We start from the raw sequence: 18547 nt of genomic DNA, 5'->3' as shown, positions 1-18547 counted from the left end.
CTCAGAGTTGGCAGCCAAGTGAAACCGACTCCCCCATAAACTCATTCATTTCTCTCTCAAATATAGCATTCTTCCCGTATGTGAAAAAGCTTGCCCCATCCTTTCTGTGGAGTAACAGTATACTTTTTTCCTTAAGATCTGCCTATTTCAACAGGTCTTCACAGACTAATTCTATTTGGCATGGGCCACTCTGACTTTATTAGTAAACGTATTGGCACGCACTGTGTTTTCTAACTACTGCCAGCATTACATGTGCCAACATCATACATGAATCAAACAAATGTATCATTACTTACTTTTGTCTCATCTGTATGGACTTAGGAAAAGCTTCCAGAAGCCTCTGTACATCCTTATCTCATTTCTCCCTCTCCTAGCCCTTCACAATTTCACATATCAGTGTTTGAGATGTGAGGCAAAGTAAAATGTAGTAAAGCCTGCCCATAAAAACAGCCTTGAGCCTCACTGTGAGTCACAAAATGAGGAAAATATCAGAAAAGAATAGTGCAGATCAAATAAAATGTATGGCAAAGTAGAACCAGGATGTGTGTGCTGTTCTAGAAACCCAGGGGGTGGAGACAAGGACCGAAGACTGATCTGCCTATGGAAGTACATTTGCTGAGCTCTGCTATGAATTTATAATGCTGCATCTGTTTGTTCTAAGCATTCTTCTAAGTAGGTGCCACCAAGAAAATGAGATTTGTGGACATGTCATTTTGGCAAATTTAGAAAACTAATTGTGGGTTGGCTTGAGGTTTAACCCCACAGTTCAGGAGCTGTCCGTTTTAAATTCAATGAAGAATGTATAGGAGTGATACTCCAGAGACAACAGTTTAATCAATGACATCTAAAAGAAAGACTGGCTGCTCTGGCAGTGGTGCACATCTGTAATCCCAGCACTTGGGAGGCAGAGGCTGGCAGATCAGAGTTGAGAGCCAGCTTGGTCTACAGCATCTCAAACAACAACAACAACAACAACAACAACAACAACAACAACAACAACAACAACAACATATGTCTTCAAGTAAAGTTGAGTTGGTTCTTATCAAATGCAACTTGTCAAGGACAAGTGAACTCACTTTTGCTTCTCCTGGTGAATTCAGAAGCCTCTTTCTATGTTCCACACACACACAGGCCCTTTCTCATGAACCATGGTGATCATCCTAACTTTACCTGGGATCAAATTATTCCTCCTTTAAGTCATTGGCACACTCTCTTAGTTTTCATCAAATAACCTCCTTCCCATCATTTGATCAAGGCTGCCTTGTTCACTGTCTCATGGGATTTCAGAAAGACCTGTGCTGGTGGACTCTACATAGCAATTAACTGATTAAAAGTTTACTTAAATGAACTACATACATATACGTACTTTCTTCTTTACGCTTCTGGAATTCCCTAAACATTTGTGAAGCTAGTTAATACCCATTTTAAAATCTGCCTATTTTATTATCTAGAGCTGGGAACTGAACTCAAGGCCTTATACGCATAGGCAAGTGGCAGGCAAGTGTTCTATCACTGAGCTACACCCTGACCTATAATTTTTATTTCATATAAAAACCTACTCTAATGATTTCTAACAAGTTTCACTTATTCTGCACCAGGGACTCAGAATGCTACTGGAAAAGTTGATAAAAACAAAGATAAAAAAGTGGTAAAAGCAATGTCCTACAGAATAAACTCTTTCTTTTAAAAGGCATAGATGTGAACACACACAATATAATAATTATTAATAAAGTGTGCCATGGGTCAGTTAAGGTGTGTTATAATTAAATACAATTTCATTTTATTACAGTATTTATAGATGAATAAACTGATATTGACATGTTATATCTCTCTTAAGTTACAGCTGTCAAAGATGACACTAAGGTTTACAGCAAACTTGCAGAGTCCACTATCTGTCACTATTCTCTTCTGCTCTCACTTATATTCAAATATGTTCAAATGTCTAAGCATGTTTGTGTGTGTGGTTATGTGCATGTGATTTGTTTACAACAGAGAAGTTGTTAATCTTTGTGTCTTGTGTCTGGATGGCAGGAAAGACATTCTGCTCTAAGGGGCAGAGTGAAATATATAATTCCAGAATTTGATAGTTGCTGGTGGTGCATACCTTTAACCACAGCAGTTGGGAGGTAGAGGCAGGCAGATCTCTGAATTCAAGAACAGTCTGGTCTACAGAGCAAGTTCTGGGATAGCCAGGACTATACAGGAAAACCCTGTCTCAAAAAAAAAAAAAAATTCCGTAATTCAAGGCTATTTTATGAACTAATATGAGAAGGTAGGCAATAGGCTATAATAATTGATCATGATCTTTCACCACCACATGAGCAGTTATTGTTGGCTGGATTTAGTAGCCCTGCATGTACACTGTCTTATTTTCACAACCAAACTGTGAGGTACTAGTATTATGCTGTTTTACAGATGAGAGACTCATTAGTTAAATAAAGGCAAAGGCCTAATTTCATACTCCTGATAAGACACTAAGCCAGGAATCCAACCCATGACTCTGCCTTCCCACACAGAATACTGGGAAATGGCCTGCATGTGTGCTGAGAGGGGAACAAGAGATACAGTTGTTAACTTCAGGAAGCTTGCTATATACTATTGTGCCAATTTCAAGTTCCTGTGATCACAGAAAAGCCATAGAACCCATACAGACTTCAATGCATCAAATGTTGGTTTGTTGAAAGTAACTACAAGAGGGGTAGATGGGGACTCAGAGACAAACGTGAATTTATTTCTCATGGGGTAATATAAATGTGTTTGTTTAATACTGACATTTCCTACCACACAAATACCAGAAAATGTTTATTTTGCATAGGCCTTTGGCTAGGCAGCCTGGAAGTCTTTACTTCTTAGGACTGACCTGCAAAGGCACAGTTGCATCTGCTGTCAGTCCCTACAAAGTCAGAAGAAACACTAAGGTTCCTCTAACCAACTGAAATTACTGGACATTGCATGAGCTCTGTTGTAAAATATCATGCTGTCCTAAATTTAAGAATATATCCTTGTAACTAGTATGTATTGTGTGAATTTGTAGTACTTATAGCAATGGTAGGAGAGATATTTAACAACTGACTGTATTTAAACTATGGTACGGATTTGAAGGGAACAGTAGTTAAATAAAAATAACACCAGAAAAGGAAGGGCTCCATTGTTTCAGCTAGTACTGGTGAAAAATTGGATTTCATCTTATTACTGTATATGAAATCACCCATGCAGGCAGAAAAGTAGGGATTTGCAGGCAGTGAAACCATTCCTAAGTGGACCCTATACTAAGGAAGAGGTAAGTATGTTCCAGAACTGAATTCTTCGGTTGAACTTGACAAAAAGTTAGGCATTAGCAAGGGCTGGGGAAAGCTACTACCCATGTTTTCAAGTTTACTTCCTAATTCCTCAGAGGTTTTATTGTGTTAATATGTATCATGAAGTGCTCAGGGAGAGATCCAGCCTGTGGTCCCTTCTGCATAGAAAGCTAGACTTCTCAGACTGATGAAGTAGTAGTCTGAGAAATGCTAGAACCATGTGGCCCAGCTGACTTGCAATGTGCAACACTGAGCCTCTGCTCACTGGCTGCTGACACTGCTAATTATTCAGAAATACTGAACTGGTTCTTAGAATTCTGGAAGGACTCACAAGTGGGGAGTTTTCCAAAAACAGGATGAAACATGCATCCAGGCAAGCTAGCTACATGTTTGAGCTGAAGAGAGGTTATGTGAAAATTTAATTTTAAATGACTAAATTCAACAGTGATAAGTCAGAGACAGAAAGGAAATGAGGTCAGGACAAGAGTGCAGACCACTGTTTTTACTGACTGTGAATAAATGTGTCTGTAGAGGATGACCTGGATTAATAATAATTATTATTTTTTGATTGCAGAAAAGATAGGCTTCTTTGAATTTATATTTTAGCATTTAAGCAAATCCTACTTTTCTAGAATGCGATCCAGCTCTCCTTTCTGAATGAAGACTTTAGCGACTACACAGGATATCACTGGGATTTTTCACCTCTAGAAAATGGCCCACCTTCTTATGTGGTTGTGGTCCAATTTATGCTATTCATTTTACACTCAACTGGCTGGCTTATAGATACCACCTAAGTGAAAGGCTCTTTAACAGATACCCCAAGCTTTGCAATGACTCTGTGGCTTTCCTGTTATGTACCTTTTTCTCTGAACATTCTTTACAAGTGATAGCTTTCATTGAATTCTGGATGACCTGCTCTTTCCCTTCAACCATATACTCCCAGTTTAAAAAACAGACGACATATTCTTTTCTACTTTCAAAACTCTTGCTAAAGGTAGAAGTATCTAGGTATACATAAAGAATGTAGGTTTGGGCCCAGAGAGACATAGATTAATATCCTGGCTTGACCAGTTCAACTTACCGTACATCTTTATTTGCCCGGTAACACAATCTATAGCCAACTGCTAACCAAGTCAATATGTGGTAAGACTAACAGCCACCCTAACTTGCCTTGATAATTACTCTCCTTTAACTGACATAATATTCAATATACTGTTGTTGAGAGCAATAATGCTAAAATTGATGCCTTGAGGGCTACAAGACAATTGAGTTTTAGCCAGATAAAATGACTTGTGCACTAATGGTGCATTATAGGGCTTCCCAGCTCTCAGATGAACATTTTATAGTCTACCTGTACAAAAAAAGTTACATATAATTATATTCAAAGTCATTTGTGCATACCTTATCATTACCACACATAATTCTAGTACTGGCCAGTAATCAAGAAACACCTTTAGAAGAAAGGGGGTGTTTTTACAGATGAACTCCTTTCGTCTTTTACAAAATGAGTATTTTCTCAGAAAGTATTCTTTTATGTTTTTTTTTGCAGGGCATAAAAACATGAAAGAATACTTTTTAAAACTTCCATTCTAATCCTAGAACTGTTTTACACAGAACAAGTATATGATAAATGTTCAACGACAGAAAGTGCCATTTAAAGAAAATCAATATTCCATCAATTCTATCAATAAAAGAAGACAGAAACTAAGCTGAGAGATCCTCTAATATGCAAAATCTATATTTTTTTCTGAAAAATCAATTCCAGACTTAAGAAATGATACATTCAAATTTGAGATTTGCCAACATTTATATTAATGAAAATTAATTATACTTATATTTAAATGGCAATATATGTAGCATGTTTATGTCGCATTTCCTTTCCTAATAAAACGATTTATATATATTGGTTTGAAGCTTTTTGCTGTCTTCTCCTATGACACTTCTCTTACAACTATAACTCATACAAAATGAAATCTACAATATATTTGAAAGAAGTATATTTTCTATCATGTAGACATAATAGAATTTTGGGAAAATTAATACCTAAATAATTATTTTATATTTTTACAAAATTTCTTGTGAAATCAGAACAGTAGAAAACAGCAGTGTTATAAGGTTGTCTATTAATTGACATCAAAAAGTGACAGGAATTACTACAGAGTTGTTATGATGGCAAACCAGTATAGCCATGCACATATCTACTTGTTTGAATAGAAAGACACTACATATTTTACCATTGAGGTGAAAAACAATAGTCATGGTGTTGAAATACAGTACTGATGGCAGCAGCAAGCATCACGGTGGAGCCAGTGAAGATGTTAGGTTTTGAATAAAGAAAAAGAGCTAACTAATGACTCTAGGAAGACATGTGTAAAAGGTTTTTTGTTTGTTTTGTTTTTTTCTTGTAGGGCAAAATATGTTAACAATCACGTGGCAGGTGCTCCAGAGAGACCTGGTTCAAGGGTCTCAGTGCCAGTGTAAGCAGTGATGGCCAAGGTGGTCTTACATTTTCTTTGTCCTAGTTCACTCTGGATCACACATCCCTTCATATTCCTTGGCTCTTATGACTCATCCACCCACTTACCTTGCTGAAAGAGTCTTATGAGGAGCACATGAGAGACAATGTAACACACTTCTTAAAAACTGTGATGTCCTGAATGAGAATGTCTCCTGCAGGCTCTTACATTTAAACACCTGGGGTCCAGTTGGCGGTGCTATTTAGGGGAGTTTAGGAAGTGTGGCCTTGCTGGAGAAAGTATGTCACTGGATGTAGGTATCAAGAGTTTAAAGACTCTTGCTGTTTCTGGATGTGTTCTTGTGTTTGTGGTTAAGATGTGACCATTCAGCTTTCTGTTCCTTCTGCCATTTGTGCTACCTGCTGTTTCTGCCTTTAAAAATGTTCACCCTCTGGAGTTGTAAACCAACATAAAGCCATCTGCAGGTTGCCTTGGTCATGGGGTTTCCCCGCAGCAACAAAAAAGAAAGTACTATGATCTAAAAATAATGTATATAATTACTGTTACCCTCAGTTCATACTCTGAGGGACAAAACTTCCGTGTTTCTCAAGATGAGGCTCTTACCAAACTAAGAATTCATCCTATTATGGGAGAGAAAGGCCATTTCATTTCTTTTTAAATTTTTATTCACTGTGCTACTGCTGTTCTGTTGCCATTGATGTGTAGAAGATCCATGTAAAAGAATAGCATGAATCTGTATGTTCTCATCCCAAATTAAAACATGGAGAGACTGGAGCATCTCCACTCAGTAGAATCTCTGTATAATATGTTTATTCGGCAGTTGAGGACTTATATTTTACAGGGGATAGCTCAGATCATAAATATCAGTTATATCTAAGGTACTCTATAGGGATGGCATAGCCATAAACATTTTTCTTTCCAAGAGGTCAGTTCTGGAAATATCTCCATAGGAACCTTCAAAAAAGACTTAAGATTCTACCTTTCTCAACTGACATTTTCTTCAATATAAGTTAGTCTTGCATTATCCAGATTTTGGATCCCGGGGTCTCTCAACATGTTGATCTCAACAGTTACCTCTCAAGGGTTAAAGGAAGGCAGATAAAAAAAAAATCAGAGGCAAAATGACATGGCATAGCACCAAAAAGGTTATGAGAGATGGGGTGTTGATGACAGGGCGGAGGCTTTGCATTTCCCAAGTAAATCCAGAAGCCCTACACATTAACAGTGACACTGATACATAGGAGGGGCTCCAGGATATAGGATGGCCAAACCTACATCTTAGTGTACATTTTCCAGGGTGTCAGGCTGCAGACAGTTTATGCAGGGTACAATTATTTGGCTGAAGATACAATGAAGCTCTAGGGCTCACAGCATTCAAGGGGACCTTGCCTCCTGGGCATGAGAAATACCTACATGAACCCAGCTGGAGAAATGTCAGATTTTCTAAACTCGCCACTCATCTCAAAGACAGTAAGGCTTACCGAGGGAAATAAGATAGCTCACTTTGGAGGGAAAGAATTGAATTCAAAGGTACACATAAAGCAACACTGGTCCACAGGCTATTTTCCTCTTCGACTACATGCTCCATAGGCCTGACAGTAGCCTACAGACAGAACTCTCCCTGTTCCTACTCCCTGATTTGAGGAGAGTACATCTCTCTGGCTGTGTGAGAGGAAGAAGCAAACCAGATGTAGTCATAGTTCTCACTGAACCCACCAAGTGTTGGTCCGGATTCAGTACTCAAATCCTTTCCTACCTGAAGGATGTATCCTCGGACATAGTCCCGCAGGGTCCAGCCCAGGCCATGTAGTATGTGTAGCACTTCCTCTTGCTTCAGTACACTGAAGAGCCGGTCTAGCAGTATCTTTAGCCGCACAGGCACTGCCTGTGTCCCGTAGAGCATCAGGCTGCTGATGTCAAACACTACATTGGACTGTACAATCTCCACTTGAGTCGGGTGGTACAGATGCTGTGTGCTGAGTTTATCCAAGGCTGTGGTCATCCCATCGATGTCCCAGAGATGGGGTGGGATAAACAGACAGAAAAGACAAAAAAAAAAAAAAAAATTAGAAACATTATTGGACATTATCCTGGCTCCATTTTAACAGATAGCTCATGATCATAGATATTTAAGCAAAAGTCCTCACCTCCTGTTTTGGCACCCTTATGATTTGGTATTTATAAATCACAGACAATGTCAAATAAAACATTTAACTTTTAGAAAGAAAATCACTAAGGATTTTTGTTCTTAATGATTATAGCTTTTTAAAAAAAAACATGACTAATTCATTTTCTAACTAAACTGTAGCTCAGGTTATCAGAGTGCCTTCTATTCTTCTACACAGACATAGAACCCCAAACTCACACTGTAATAGAGGCTTATGCTGGCACATACCTATACTATCAGTACAGGTGGATGACTATGGCCTAGGCCAGCATGGACTACATAGAGAGACTCTCCTTTAAGACAGAAAAAGACTCAAGTCTGTTAACACACTTAGACTTCCTGACTGGTTTAAAGAAGAAGAAGAACATCTTTTAAGTTATAGGGTAAAAGGCCTCGTTCAAACCTGGCGAGGTGAAGACTGTGTACTTGCAACCTTAGTGCTCAGGGGACTGATAAAGAGGAGAATTCAAGCCCAGCCTGGGCTACACAGAAAAGTTATCAACAACCACAATCTCAACAACAAAAAAACTTTACTCTGAAAAAATGAGGAAAGTTGACGCTTGTGTGGAGGGCTAAAAATTACATCTCAAATTATCTAAGAAAGATTTTTCTGAAACTGTAGTTCTCCAAAGTTCTCTCCTGTTTGCCTATGGGGTCGATTTGTCTTCACTAGCTTGATGCCTGGAAGTTACTTAGTAACTTCTGTTAAGAGTTCTTCCAAGGGTGTCAGATGAAACTAAAAACAAATGACTACAACTGGGAGTTTCTGTGATTTTAGCTAATGGAATTATCTTGTGGAGAAAGCTGACCATGGCCATTTTTTAGAGTAAATACTTTTCACATTTCAGTAACTGTCTTCTCCTCACCTCTACAAAATGCATCTCTCCTCTAACGTTAAAAGCCTTAAGATAAGATCATAAGGTTTATTTCCCATCCATATGTGAATTACTGGGAAACCTACTCCAGAGAACACAAAGTGTGTGGCCCCAGCTACTCTACTCTAGATGAAGGTGATATAAGTCTCAGTCACAGGGCTCAGGAGATTGAGCAAAATTCAAGAGATGGCTCCCAGAACTACTGAGAAGGACATAAAAGGTGTTACAATTAACTTTTAGAAATATATATATATATATATATATATATATATATATATCCTAGAGAGTAAAAAAAAAATGCAAACACTGTAAGTCAGAGAGATAGTCATCTAGCCTCCTGAGTCAGGCAAGTAAGTTCAGACAATGTTGTGCCTTAAGTCATAGCTACATCTGAGAATTTCCAAGGTTCCTGCAGATTCTAAGCTACTGAGCAGCCTGTATCAAATGCTTTCTCCCTAACAATTTACCCCACAGCAGTATTGCCAACCACCCAATCGCAAGCAGAACAACCCCAATTCAAACATACCAACACTTCTGCATAATAATGGAGAGATTAAAAAGAACTTGCACATGGAGGGTTTTTTTTTTTTTTTTTAAGTATTTCTAATGTATTTTTTAGGGCTCCTCCTCCACTCTCATTTCTTCCTGACTTGAAGCCACCAGAGAGTTCATGTACTCTTGATAAATTGCTTTCTTACATCCACAGTGTAAAGGCCCTTATCATTTACCCGCTGGCTTCATTCAACACATTTACTCCCAGGAATACTTTGTCAAAGAGTTCGGGTTTCCCCATACTTCATTTCTTGCAGCTGATTTGTCTGATCTATCCTATTCTGGTGGTTAAGTCAACTTTGAATAAATAGCTTTAAAAATTAATTTAACGTTTGGGAAAGATAAGGGTTTCACAAGCTTGCAGACTGAAGTCAGCTCTCACTCCACAGGGCATTTAAACTGCAGAAGGCAAGAAAGGGGTGTTACTATCTTGTTCTTCAAGCTCAGCTTGACGATGCAGCCTTGTGATGAGCAGCTGATCTACTTGGAGCCTCTCGTTAGACATGGGGAAAGGGAAAATCTGCTCCTCCTTCACTTCCCTTCATCAAACCCCCACCAAACAAGCCTGTTTGCGCTCTGACCACAACAAATGAGGAGCTGAAAGGATCACAGAGAAAGAATATGACACCAAATCCTGGATTTTATGCATGGGGTTTGGCACTGTGCATCTTTGCAAAGTGAATGCAGACTTATGTTCAGATGTGCTCAGTAGCTGACGGCAAAGTGTTATCCCATCTTCTGAGGCATTAAGAAGCTATGAGACTAGTAGTTTCAAAGAGAAAGTGACTGAATGAGAAAAGGGTCAGAGGGGGCAGGAATTTTCAGATAACTGTAAAAGCATGAGTAAGATATATAAGACAAAATATTTCCCTTTATATACCTTTTGTAATCAGACAGGAGATATAAGATTATTTTCTGATGTTTAATTTTTTTACATTTAATTTTTTGTAAGTATGCACATCTACCATGGTCCTCACGAGGTGGTCAGAATACGGCTAATAGGAGTTTTCTTCTATCACAAGGGCCCCGGAGATGGAACTAAGTTCATCATCAGGACTGGGGGCAAGCATGTTTACCTACTTAACTAAGTCAATAGTTTATGACCATTCTATATAAATGTGTCATATATGAAGAAGTAGGAATAGTGTGACAAAGCAATATGCACAACAGGGCTCAAGAACTTATTCTACAAGGACCTGATATTTAGTAACTAGTTTATAAGCTGCAACTTTTCTTTAACAATTAGTCGCTTATGCACTTGAGTATGGAAGGAAGGCTGGTGTGTGTGTGTGTCCCAGCAAAATTTTATTTACACAGATAGGCATAGGGCTAGCTTCAGACCCTAGTGCAGAAGATGCTGGGCTAATAAGTAGGTAGTAGTAACAACAAAGCCCAAGTAGTCCACAAAGAAAAGGCTCTCAAGAGTCGCAGAGATTTAGATGAGGATGTGGAAAGTAAACAGCGTGGCTTGCAGCTCTTAGCCATGATTTCAGCCTGCACACGGCATCAAAGATAATCACTCTGTGTAAAGGCTCTACACTTTACCAAGGAAGTCTATTTTACAGTTCCAGTTTGTAGGGAGTCACCAAGGAGTTTATTCAGAGACAGCATTTAAGTAGCTCTAGCTGCCTTGGCACCTTCTATGTTAGACCAAGCTGGACTGTAGCTTTGAGATCTGCCTGCCTCTGCCTCCTGAGTTCTGGTACAAAAGTTGTATGCAACCACACACAGCTAAGTTAACAAATTTTGATAACATTTAGAGAGAGAAAATTTAAGTAGTTGGTCTTTTAAGTGATATAAAATGTGTGACCCAGAGCTGGGCTCTGCTGAATTCCAAGATCTCCGAAACTGGGGAGGATCCAGGCCTAACTCTTGGATTGTTAGAGACATGAGTGAGGTCATTGAGGACAAGCCAGTGTATCTTATTCCCTTTCCATAGCAATGATAGAAGGATGGACTGTAAGATCAGATTCCAGATCTTAGTTACAACTAGTGGGAATTCTCTTTTTCTCTGAATTTGTAGCTGGCAAAAGTCCTAATAAAGGGAAATCATATGAGTGGAATGAGCCGGACAGTATCATACTCTGTGAAAGACAACATGATGGTATTTTTGATATGCTTGAGAACAAGAATGTCTTATCCTTAAAATTTTGGTTACATGAGTCCAATAATCAATCAATCAATCAATCAATCAATCACTTACTCTCTCTCAATCTCTGTCTCTTCCTTCCTCTCTCTATAGAAACTAAAAATTAAGGTCAGACTTTTTTTCCCATCCATATCTCAGTTACTATTTGGAAACCCTGTCACTGATTCAACTACATTTTGGGGAACACCTCTAGGTAGATACCATATAATTTCAAATTTACTGCCTGGTTCAACTAAAGGTATACTCCCCCCAGTCCAAATGAAATTCCTAATTTCTGCCATGACTGGAATGAGAAATGTTGTAAAAAAAAGTTCACCTTTTATAAAATGCACAGAGTGATGTTTTCAACAGCACTAGTAAAGAAAAATAATCATAGGATGGACAAGTAGGGAAATGGCCACTTAATCACTTACTGAATGTCCTGCATCATTTTAGAGTTCATATCATTTCATTTTAAAATTAGAAACGCATCATGTTACAATGATTAAACCTCCTAAGATCACAGGTGGAATTAGGTTTAGCCATTCACAGGTGGAATGGCTCAATGGAATTAGGTTACCAACAAAAAAGAGCCATTCAGTAACTTCACCCAGGAAAAGTCTGTTTCTAAATGTTCAGATAAACAGTCAATAAGAAGTGTGTAAGTTCTTATCATGTTGGACGCCCCTAACTTCCAGCAATCTGGGCTTCCTGCCCATCACTCTGCTGAAGCAAGCATTTCAAAGGTCACCAACACCTGCCGTACTGTGAAATCCAATAGATTTTTCATTCATTATTCTCCGTGATCTCTCTACAGCAGCTGACCTTATTGATCACAACTCCTCCTAAAATGCTGTCCTTCATCCATGCATACATTCACATGCTCATCAGCACTTATTAACAGACCACTGAGAAGGTGCTCTATGTAGATGAAAAGTAATTTATGTTGTAGCTTCCACCTTCAAAGATAGACAAATGCCAGAGCTGTAAATGCTACAAGGGACTTAATCAATGTTCTGTGGCACAGAGGAGAAAGAACAAGGCAGAGTCCTCTAAGTGAATTAGGATGCTAGCAGGTGAGTAATACAGGTAGGTGGAGTCAAGGCAGAATTTCTCAGTCATGATGTGCACCAGAACCACCTAAAGGGCCTGTTAGACCAGAGAATGGGGCCAGTTCTCCCAGACTCTCTTATTCAGTGTGACATCAAGACTCTGCATTTCTATTAAGTTTTCACAAGATTCTGATATTGCTGGCCAGGATTCTACTCCACCCCTCCCCTACCACCCAAAACTGTGTAAGAGAGCTGAGTAACCATAGAGGCAAAAGGATAGAGATAGTTCTAAAAGGTCAGATGGGAGAACTATAAGGAACTTTTGTCCTAACAAGCAAAGTCTATAGAAAGTTTCTAATTTTTTCTTGTTATTGTTGTTAGGACACAGAAAATATTAAATGCTCTACAAACTGGAAATTTTTAATTTTATATATTAAGATCTGACAAAAATGTAGAAGTTTAGTTAAAGCATCAGGCTTTTTGTTTTGTTTGTTTGTTTGTTTGTTTGTTTTTAGCATGGGAGACATGATGCATGGCTTCTGGGAATGACAAGAGCTAAAGGAGCTAAGAGAAGCCCAGCCAGGAGCTGCATGCACACCTTGGGAGGCACAGAAGGGGCAGGTTCAATCTGAGGACTGATGTCAGGCAAGTCTCACAAATTCGCTCTTCTACAGGGCACACAGAGGAGTATCCAATAATGAGAAGGGACTTCCAACTCCCTGAGTATTCAGGCTAAGTTCTTACTATCCCAAGGCTTACTTATTCCTAGGACAAGTCTTTAGAAGTACAGAAAAGCCCCTAAGACATAAGTAACACTCATTCTAAATCCAGTTTAATTATGATTTTCAAAACACACTGGATAAAATCTGTAGACATAATTTTCTCATAATTTCTTTCAGAAACTGTGATTACCACTCAATAAGGTAGTTATCACCTACGCAATCAAACAACATAAAATACTTATTTCACAATCTCTAGCACATGTGTATGTGCATGTATACACATACACACACACACCCCACATACAAACATACCCCAAACTGATTTCAATGATCACTGTTTAGAGCTTTTTAATCTTATGAAGTTTACAATATGCTTTATTAGAGACTAGAGACTTACTAACAACTGTATTTCACCTATTAGTAAAATAGTATGAAAATAAATAACTAAAACCCAAATGTTAATTTTTAGCAGCATACACATTCCCTCATTGTGTATGTGTAAACAGTTGTGACCATCATATATCCAGAAAAGTGAACAAATGCTTGTGTATATGCCAGGTGTTTCAAGAGTTACATTGGTAACAGTAGAAAACATCACAGAAACAGCAGTTAACTTTTTTCTTCTAAGCACTATTTATTCATATATAATCTGTGAAGAAACAATCTACAGTTTCATCTAATTTCCCTGACAGATAATCCACTCTTTGTTTAATAAATCATGAACATTAATATTCATATTATTTCGGTTTTATCTGCAGTGATATCTAAAACTTAAAAAAAAATAAGATTTTACATTTATAGATACATTTTCTTAATTTCACTGTACCCACATGATAGGTTGAATGACGAGAGTCTTGAAATGAACCTTTATGGTAATCATATCTGGGGAAAGACAGCTGGAAACAAAGACAAAGGTTCAGAGCACAGCCTTGAAGCAATTCTTTAGAGTATAGACAGTAACTGCTGCTTTCCAGATTAAGGAGAGAGTTCCTTAACTCAGTCTCTGAGGGCCCCAAGATCAGCTACATCACCAGGTGCTTGACAACAGTGGCAAGGCATATGACACTGTAAGAATTGTTCTTGGGCCTTAACAATCTTTCCGGTATAACACTCTGGTGTGAAAGAGTGCTACCTTAACTCCGAGTGGAAAGGGTAGAAAGAAGATCAAGCTGAGAAGCAGGGTAGGAAGATGCTTGGTATGAAGATCAAGCAGAACTACAGAAGACTGACTGGGACATTCTGATTTGCAGGGGAAATCTACTGAGAGACAAAAGAAAGCATCAGGTTTCCAGGGAAGTAGCCTTGCATGTTACCCCTATGCATTAGTGTTAATCTGCCCCTAGGAATCCAGGTATTCTTGCACAATCCTGTAAATTCCACTCCATACTCTTAAATATAAACACATAATTGACCTGTATTGCTCAGATAGGACTAGGAAATGTGGCCACAATCTTTCAAATCCAACTTACTTGAGTGTACTATTTTCTCTTAGGGATGCTCTTTTTATAAATGACGTAAATTTAAAAAAAAAAAAAAAAAGAAAAGAAAAACAATACAATTATCTATCATCCCCCCAAAGCAAACAAGAACCTGTGTCAGCCTCGTCTTTCACTGGGTGGTTTTATACACTGAGATAAAAATTGCAGATACCAGATTCTGTCTTGTTGAAACTGTTTTCCTCTCTCAACATTATCTCCCAAGAACATACAAAACCAGCTCTAATTACTTCTTGCTTTCTTGCATAATCAATCGCTTATTAGTCCCATTGCAGTTTGTCTTGGATCAATTCCTCCTTTCTAATCTAACTTCTACCACTTCGAAACAGGTGTTTAGACCCTCATGCCCTCATTGTGGCAATGGTTTTGACTAGGTTTTGGTGTTTCTCTTTTATTTGTCTAATACAGTAAAGCCAGACTTTTCCTGAGAGACATGATCTATTTTTGAAAGGTTTCTATTACTCTCCCAGTCTTCACACAACTAACCATTTTACCTTAACAGACTCTTGCATATATATGTGCCTTGTACAGCCCCTACACACAAACACACACACACACACACACACACACACACACACATATGTGTAACGCATATGTATACATTAATCACAGTCAAATGACTTTGATTGGGTTGTTTTTCTCTCTAGCATAATAATTCTATGCCATGAAGCCTATGTTTCAACCAAAGTGGGTTCCCACTGATTTCCAAGCACTTTAATATCTGGTCACTAAATGGGTGTTTCTGGCCCTATGTTAAGTTTTAAGACAAAACAGAGATGATTCAGGCCCACTTCTGGTTACTAAGAACAGCAAAAAGTCTTCAAAATATACAAATCAACAGAGAGTTGGAGATGGTGGTTTACACCTTTAATCCTAACAGAGGGAGCCAGGTAGAGTCCAGGCCACCTTGATCTTCAGAGCAAGTTTCACAACAGCCAGGGCTACACATAGAAACCTTTCTTGAATCTCATCTCCCCCCCCCCAACCCTCAAACAAACAAACATACAAACATAAAATTGCAAATACACATTTATCATTCCAACATAATTTACCAGGAGATTGTGGGGTCAAGCAAAACTACCTAAGGTGGGACATGAAAAACAAAAACAAAAACAAAATTCTGAGGAGAAGCTGCAGGTACAAGCAAGATTCCATTTGTATGACTTCATTTTTCAGATGTATAATGTCGGGGCTACCCTTAAATTACTTTCTTCTTTCTCATGAACCCTTTCTTCTTTTGGGGCATCACTTGAGGTTTTGTGTGTTTTTGTTGTTGTTGTTTCTTTGTTTTTTCCACCAAGGTTGGAGAAATCCCCACATCTAGAAGCAAAATACTGCAACCATGTGGTCACTTACATGTCAACTGTGCCCATACCAGCCATAGGCTATACTCTTGGAAGTCATGTAACAATACCTGGCACATGACAGTTACTGGGTGTTTAGTCCTCATACTGCTGAATGGATCAACAGTTAATATAGGAAATGCAGTTACAGGTCTTGCACTAAACTGGAGAAAGCCTGAGGACTCCACCTTCTCATGGGGTCTCACCCAGACCCCTTGCTCAAAGCTCTCCTCTCCTCTTCATGCCTCCATAGAACAATGAGGCTGTGCAATCACTACAATTTTAAGGGTAAGGTTAGGGTGCTATCTTGACAGGAATTCCAAGATTTACTTACTGCCTTTTCTATCACTTCTAACAGTTTTTTAAGACATGGAAAAAAAAGCGATGGTTAATCAGTAAGACACAGAACTGATAAGGGATACATATATATGGAGAAAGAACATTCATGGATGTGAAGAACAGAATCATAAACAAGACAACAGGTAGAATTTTTGTAGGTCATTAATGAAATGCCAATGTGAGTGCCAAATGTGACACAGAATATATAATAAATATATAATAACATACACTTTTGATGATATTGCTAATCTAATCATTATGAAGTATCTATCTAAAATGATGATGATGATATAATAATGATGATGATGAAGATGATGACGAACAACAATGGCAGTGACTATTTTACTTGCAATTTTCAACAACAGGAATTACTCAAGTAAATTAATATAAATTTAAACATGTAATTCTGAAGACTGCATTTCCAAAATTTCTCTGAAGGTCACTGAAATACGAACATACTCAAACCCTTTTTTCCCTAATGTTAGAGTACAAAAGTGCTTTTCACTGACCTTAGACAACTGACTCTCAATGGTACTTTATAGCGCTTAGTTTTACACAGCTTCTTAGAAACATGACTTTCTTAAAAAGTCAAATTCAAGTTACTTACTTTGGTGATTTGTGGAGGAATGTGCTAGTTATAGGCACATGTCCAGTGGCTCCCACCTAACAGTTGGGCAGGCACAAGAGTGTGGGGCTTACAGTCATTGAAATAAGGAGTGGGAAAAGTAGAAAAATGACTATTGAAAACCACCCACTTTGCAGTATCAAACAATTAGGAAATTAATATGAAAAGCATGTAAAAGTTATTTCATTCATTTTAGTATTGCCTTGGATATTTTAATGTTTTTAAATGTCTGTTTGAAACCATTTTATAAGTTATAAAAGAAAACTTATTCTTTTAACATTGGGAGGATGCCAAGTGAGCCTTAAATTGCAAGGCTAGCTGTAGAACTTCCTATCTATTCTCAACTGCTTTTAGGATTCCAAATTACAGTAGTGCCAAGTGGTCAGCTCGTAGGACATTTGGACCCGGGTAAACTATACTAATTTCTAATAGATTTAATACTTAACACATGTCTTTGAATTAAAAAAAATTATAGAATTTTTCCAGGATTAATGTTCAACTCCTAAAATCAAGTTTTTAGTAACAGTATTTTGTGAGTGAAATTTCTGAGGTCAGATTTTAAGGTTCTGATTACTTATAAATAGTATGTTGTTATTGCTTCTACCTCAAATGTCTAGGCTGTAGCTTCTGAATTTATGGGGGTGAATGGCTCTTCATTCCTGCTAATATGACCAATAATTTCCTATTATGCCACACTTTATAATAAGCACACTATACCCAATATAACGATATGTCATTTCAATGAAGCTAGCCCATGAACTTCTACAGGTTTAATGGGATTTCACATATTTAGAATTTCATCATAAAAGGACCCTTTGGAATCATTATAACATCAATCCTTTGCCATTATAGGACTCAGTTCTCTTACTAGAAAAGACCATCAGAGCTCAATGCAAAGACTTAACCTCCTCACAGACCATAGACCTGCTCCTAATAAAAGCTTCCCCACTAAGGGAGAAGATTAATAAGGACCAATGATAGCACATTAGAAACTTTTTAGTGACTCAGGAGATCATGAGACAGAAATAATCATGATTAAGAGGAAGTTCCTTATGACTTGAATAATATTTAGATCTGCAGAATTTATTCACTGCTTTTAGGATAAAGAATTATGTAATTGGGAGCAAATTAGGTACAAAATAACTCCTGTTCTTTTTAAGTCACAACTTCTCTCTGTTCTTGTCAAAGTTGAATTAATTAGGTGAGCTGATGCAAAGGAAAGAGAAGGCTTACTTGTTGGAATTATTTTAGAAGAAAGAAGAAAGAAACCAACAGGTCTTTGAAAGGGCTGATCTCCCAGCCTGCTGATGACAACGTCACCCAGAGGTATAAAGGGTTTCCTTCCTTTCTTGTACTGACAGTGTTGGTAGTTTTAGATTTAAAGACTCTACCAAGACTCCACAAACCCTCATTACACACACCACCTTATATACTGTATGTCAATGTCCCCTTAATGGATGAAGTCTATAAAT

At 38.0% G+C, this 18547-nt stretch overlaps 1 protein-coding gene across 4 annotated transcripts in view; it reads right to left on the bottom strand.

The window, feature by feature from the left end:
• Bnc2 (basonuclin zinc finger protein 2) overlaps positions 1 to 18547 on the bottom strand; it is a 402767-nt gene that overhangs the window by 111319 nt on the left and 272901 nt on the right. For all 4 annotated transcript variants that reach the window (XM_076934704.1, XM_076934703.1, XM_034503818.2 and 1 more), the window contains one exon: positions 7533 to 7768. In XM_076934704.1, the coding sequence (XP_076790819.1) occupies positions 7533 to 7768 (236 nt within the window). The remainder of the gene's footprint in view (positions 1 to 7532; positions 7769 to 18547) is intronic.

The sequence above is a fragment of the Arvicanthis niloticus genome, chromosome 5 (genome assembly GCF_011762505.2).
Source record: "Arvicanthis niloticus isolate mArvNil1 chromosome 5, mArvNil1.pat.X, whole genome shotgun sequence".
In the NCBI taxonomy this organism is placed as follows: domain Eukaryota; kingdom Metazoa; phylum Chordata; class Mammalia; order Rodentia; family Muridae; genus Arvicanthis; species Arvicanthis niloticus.
This window is presented reverse-complemented; position numbering and strand designations above follow the sequence as displayed.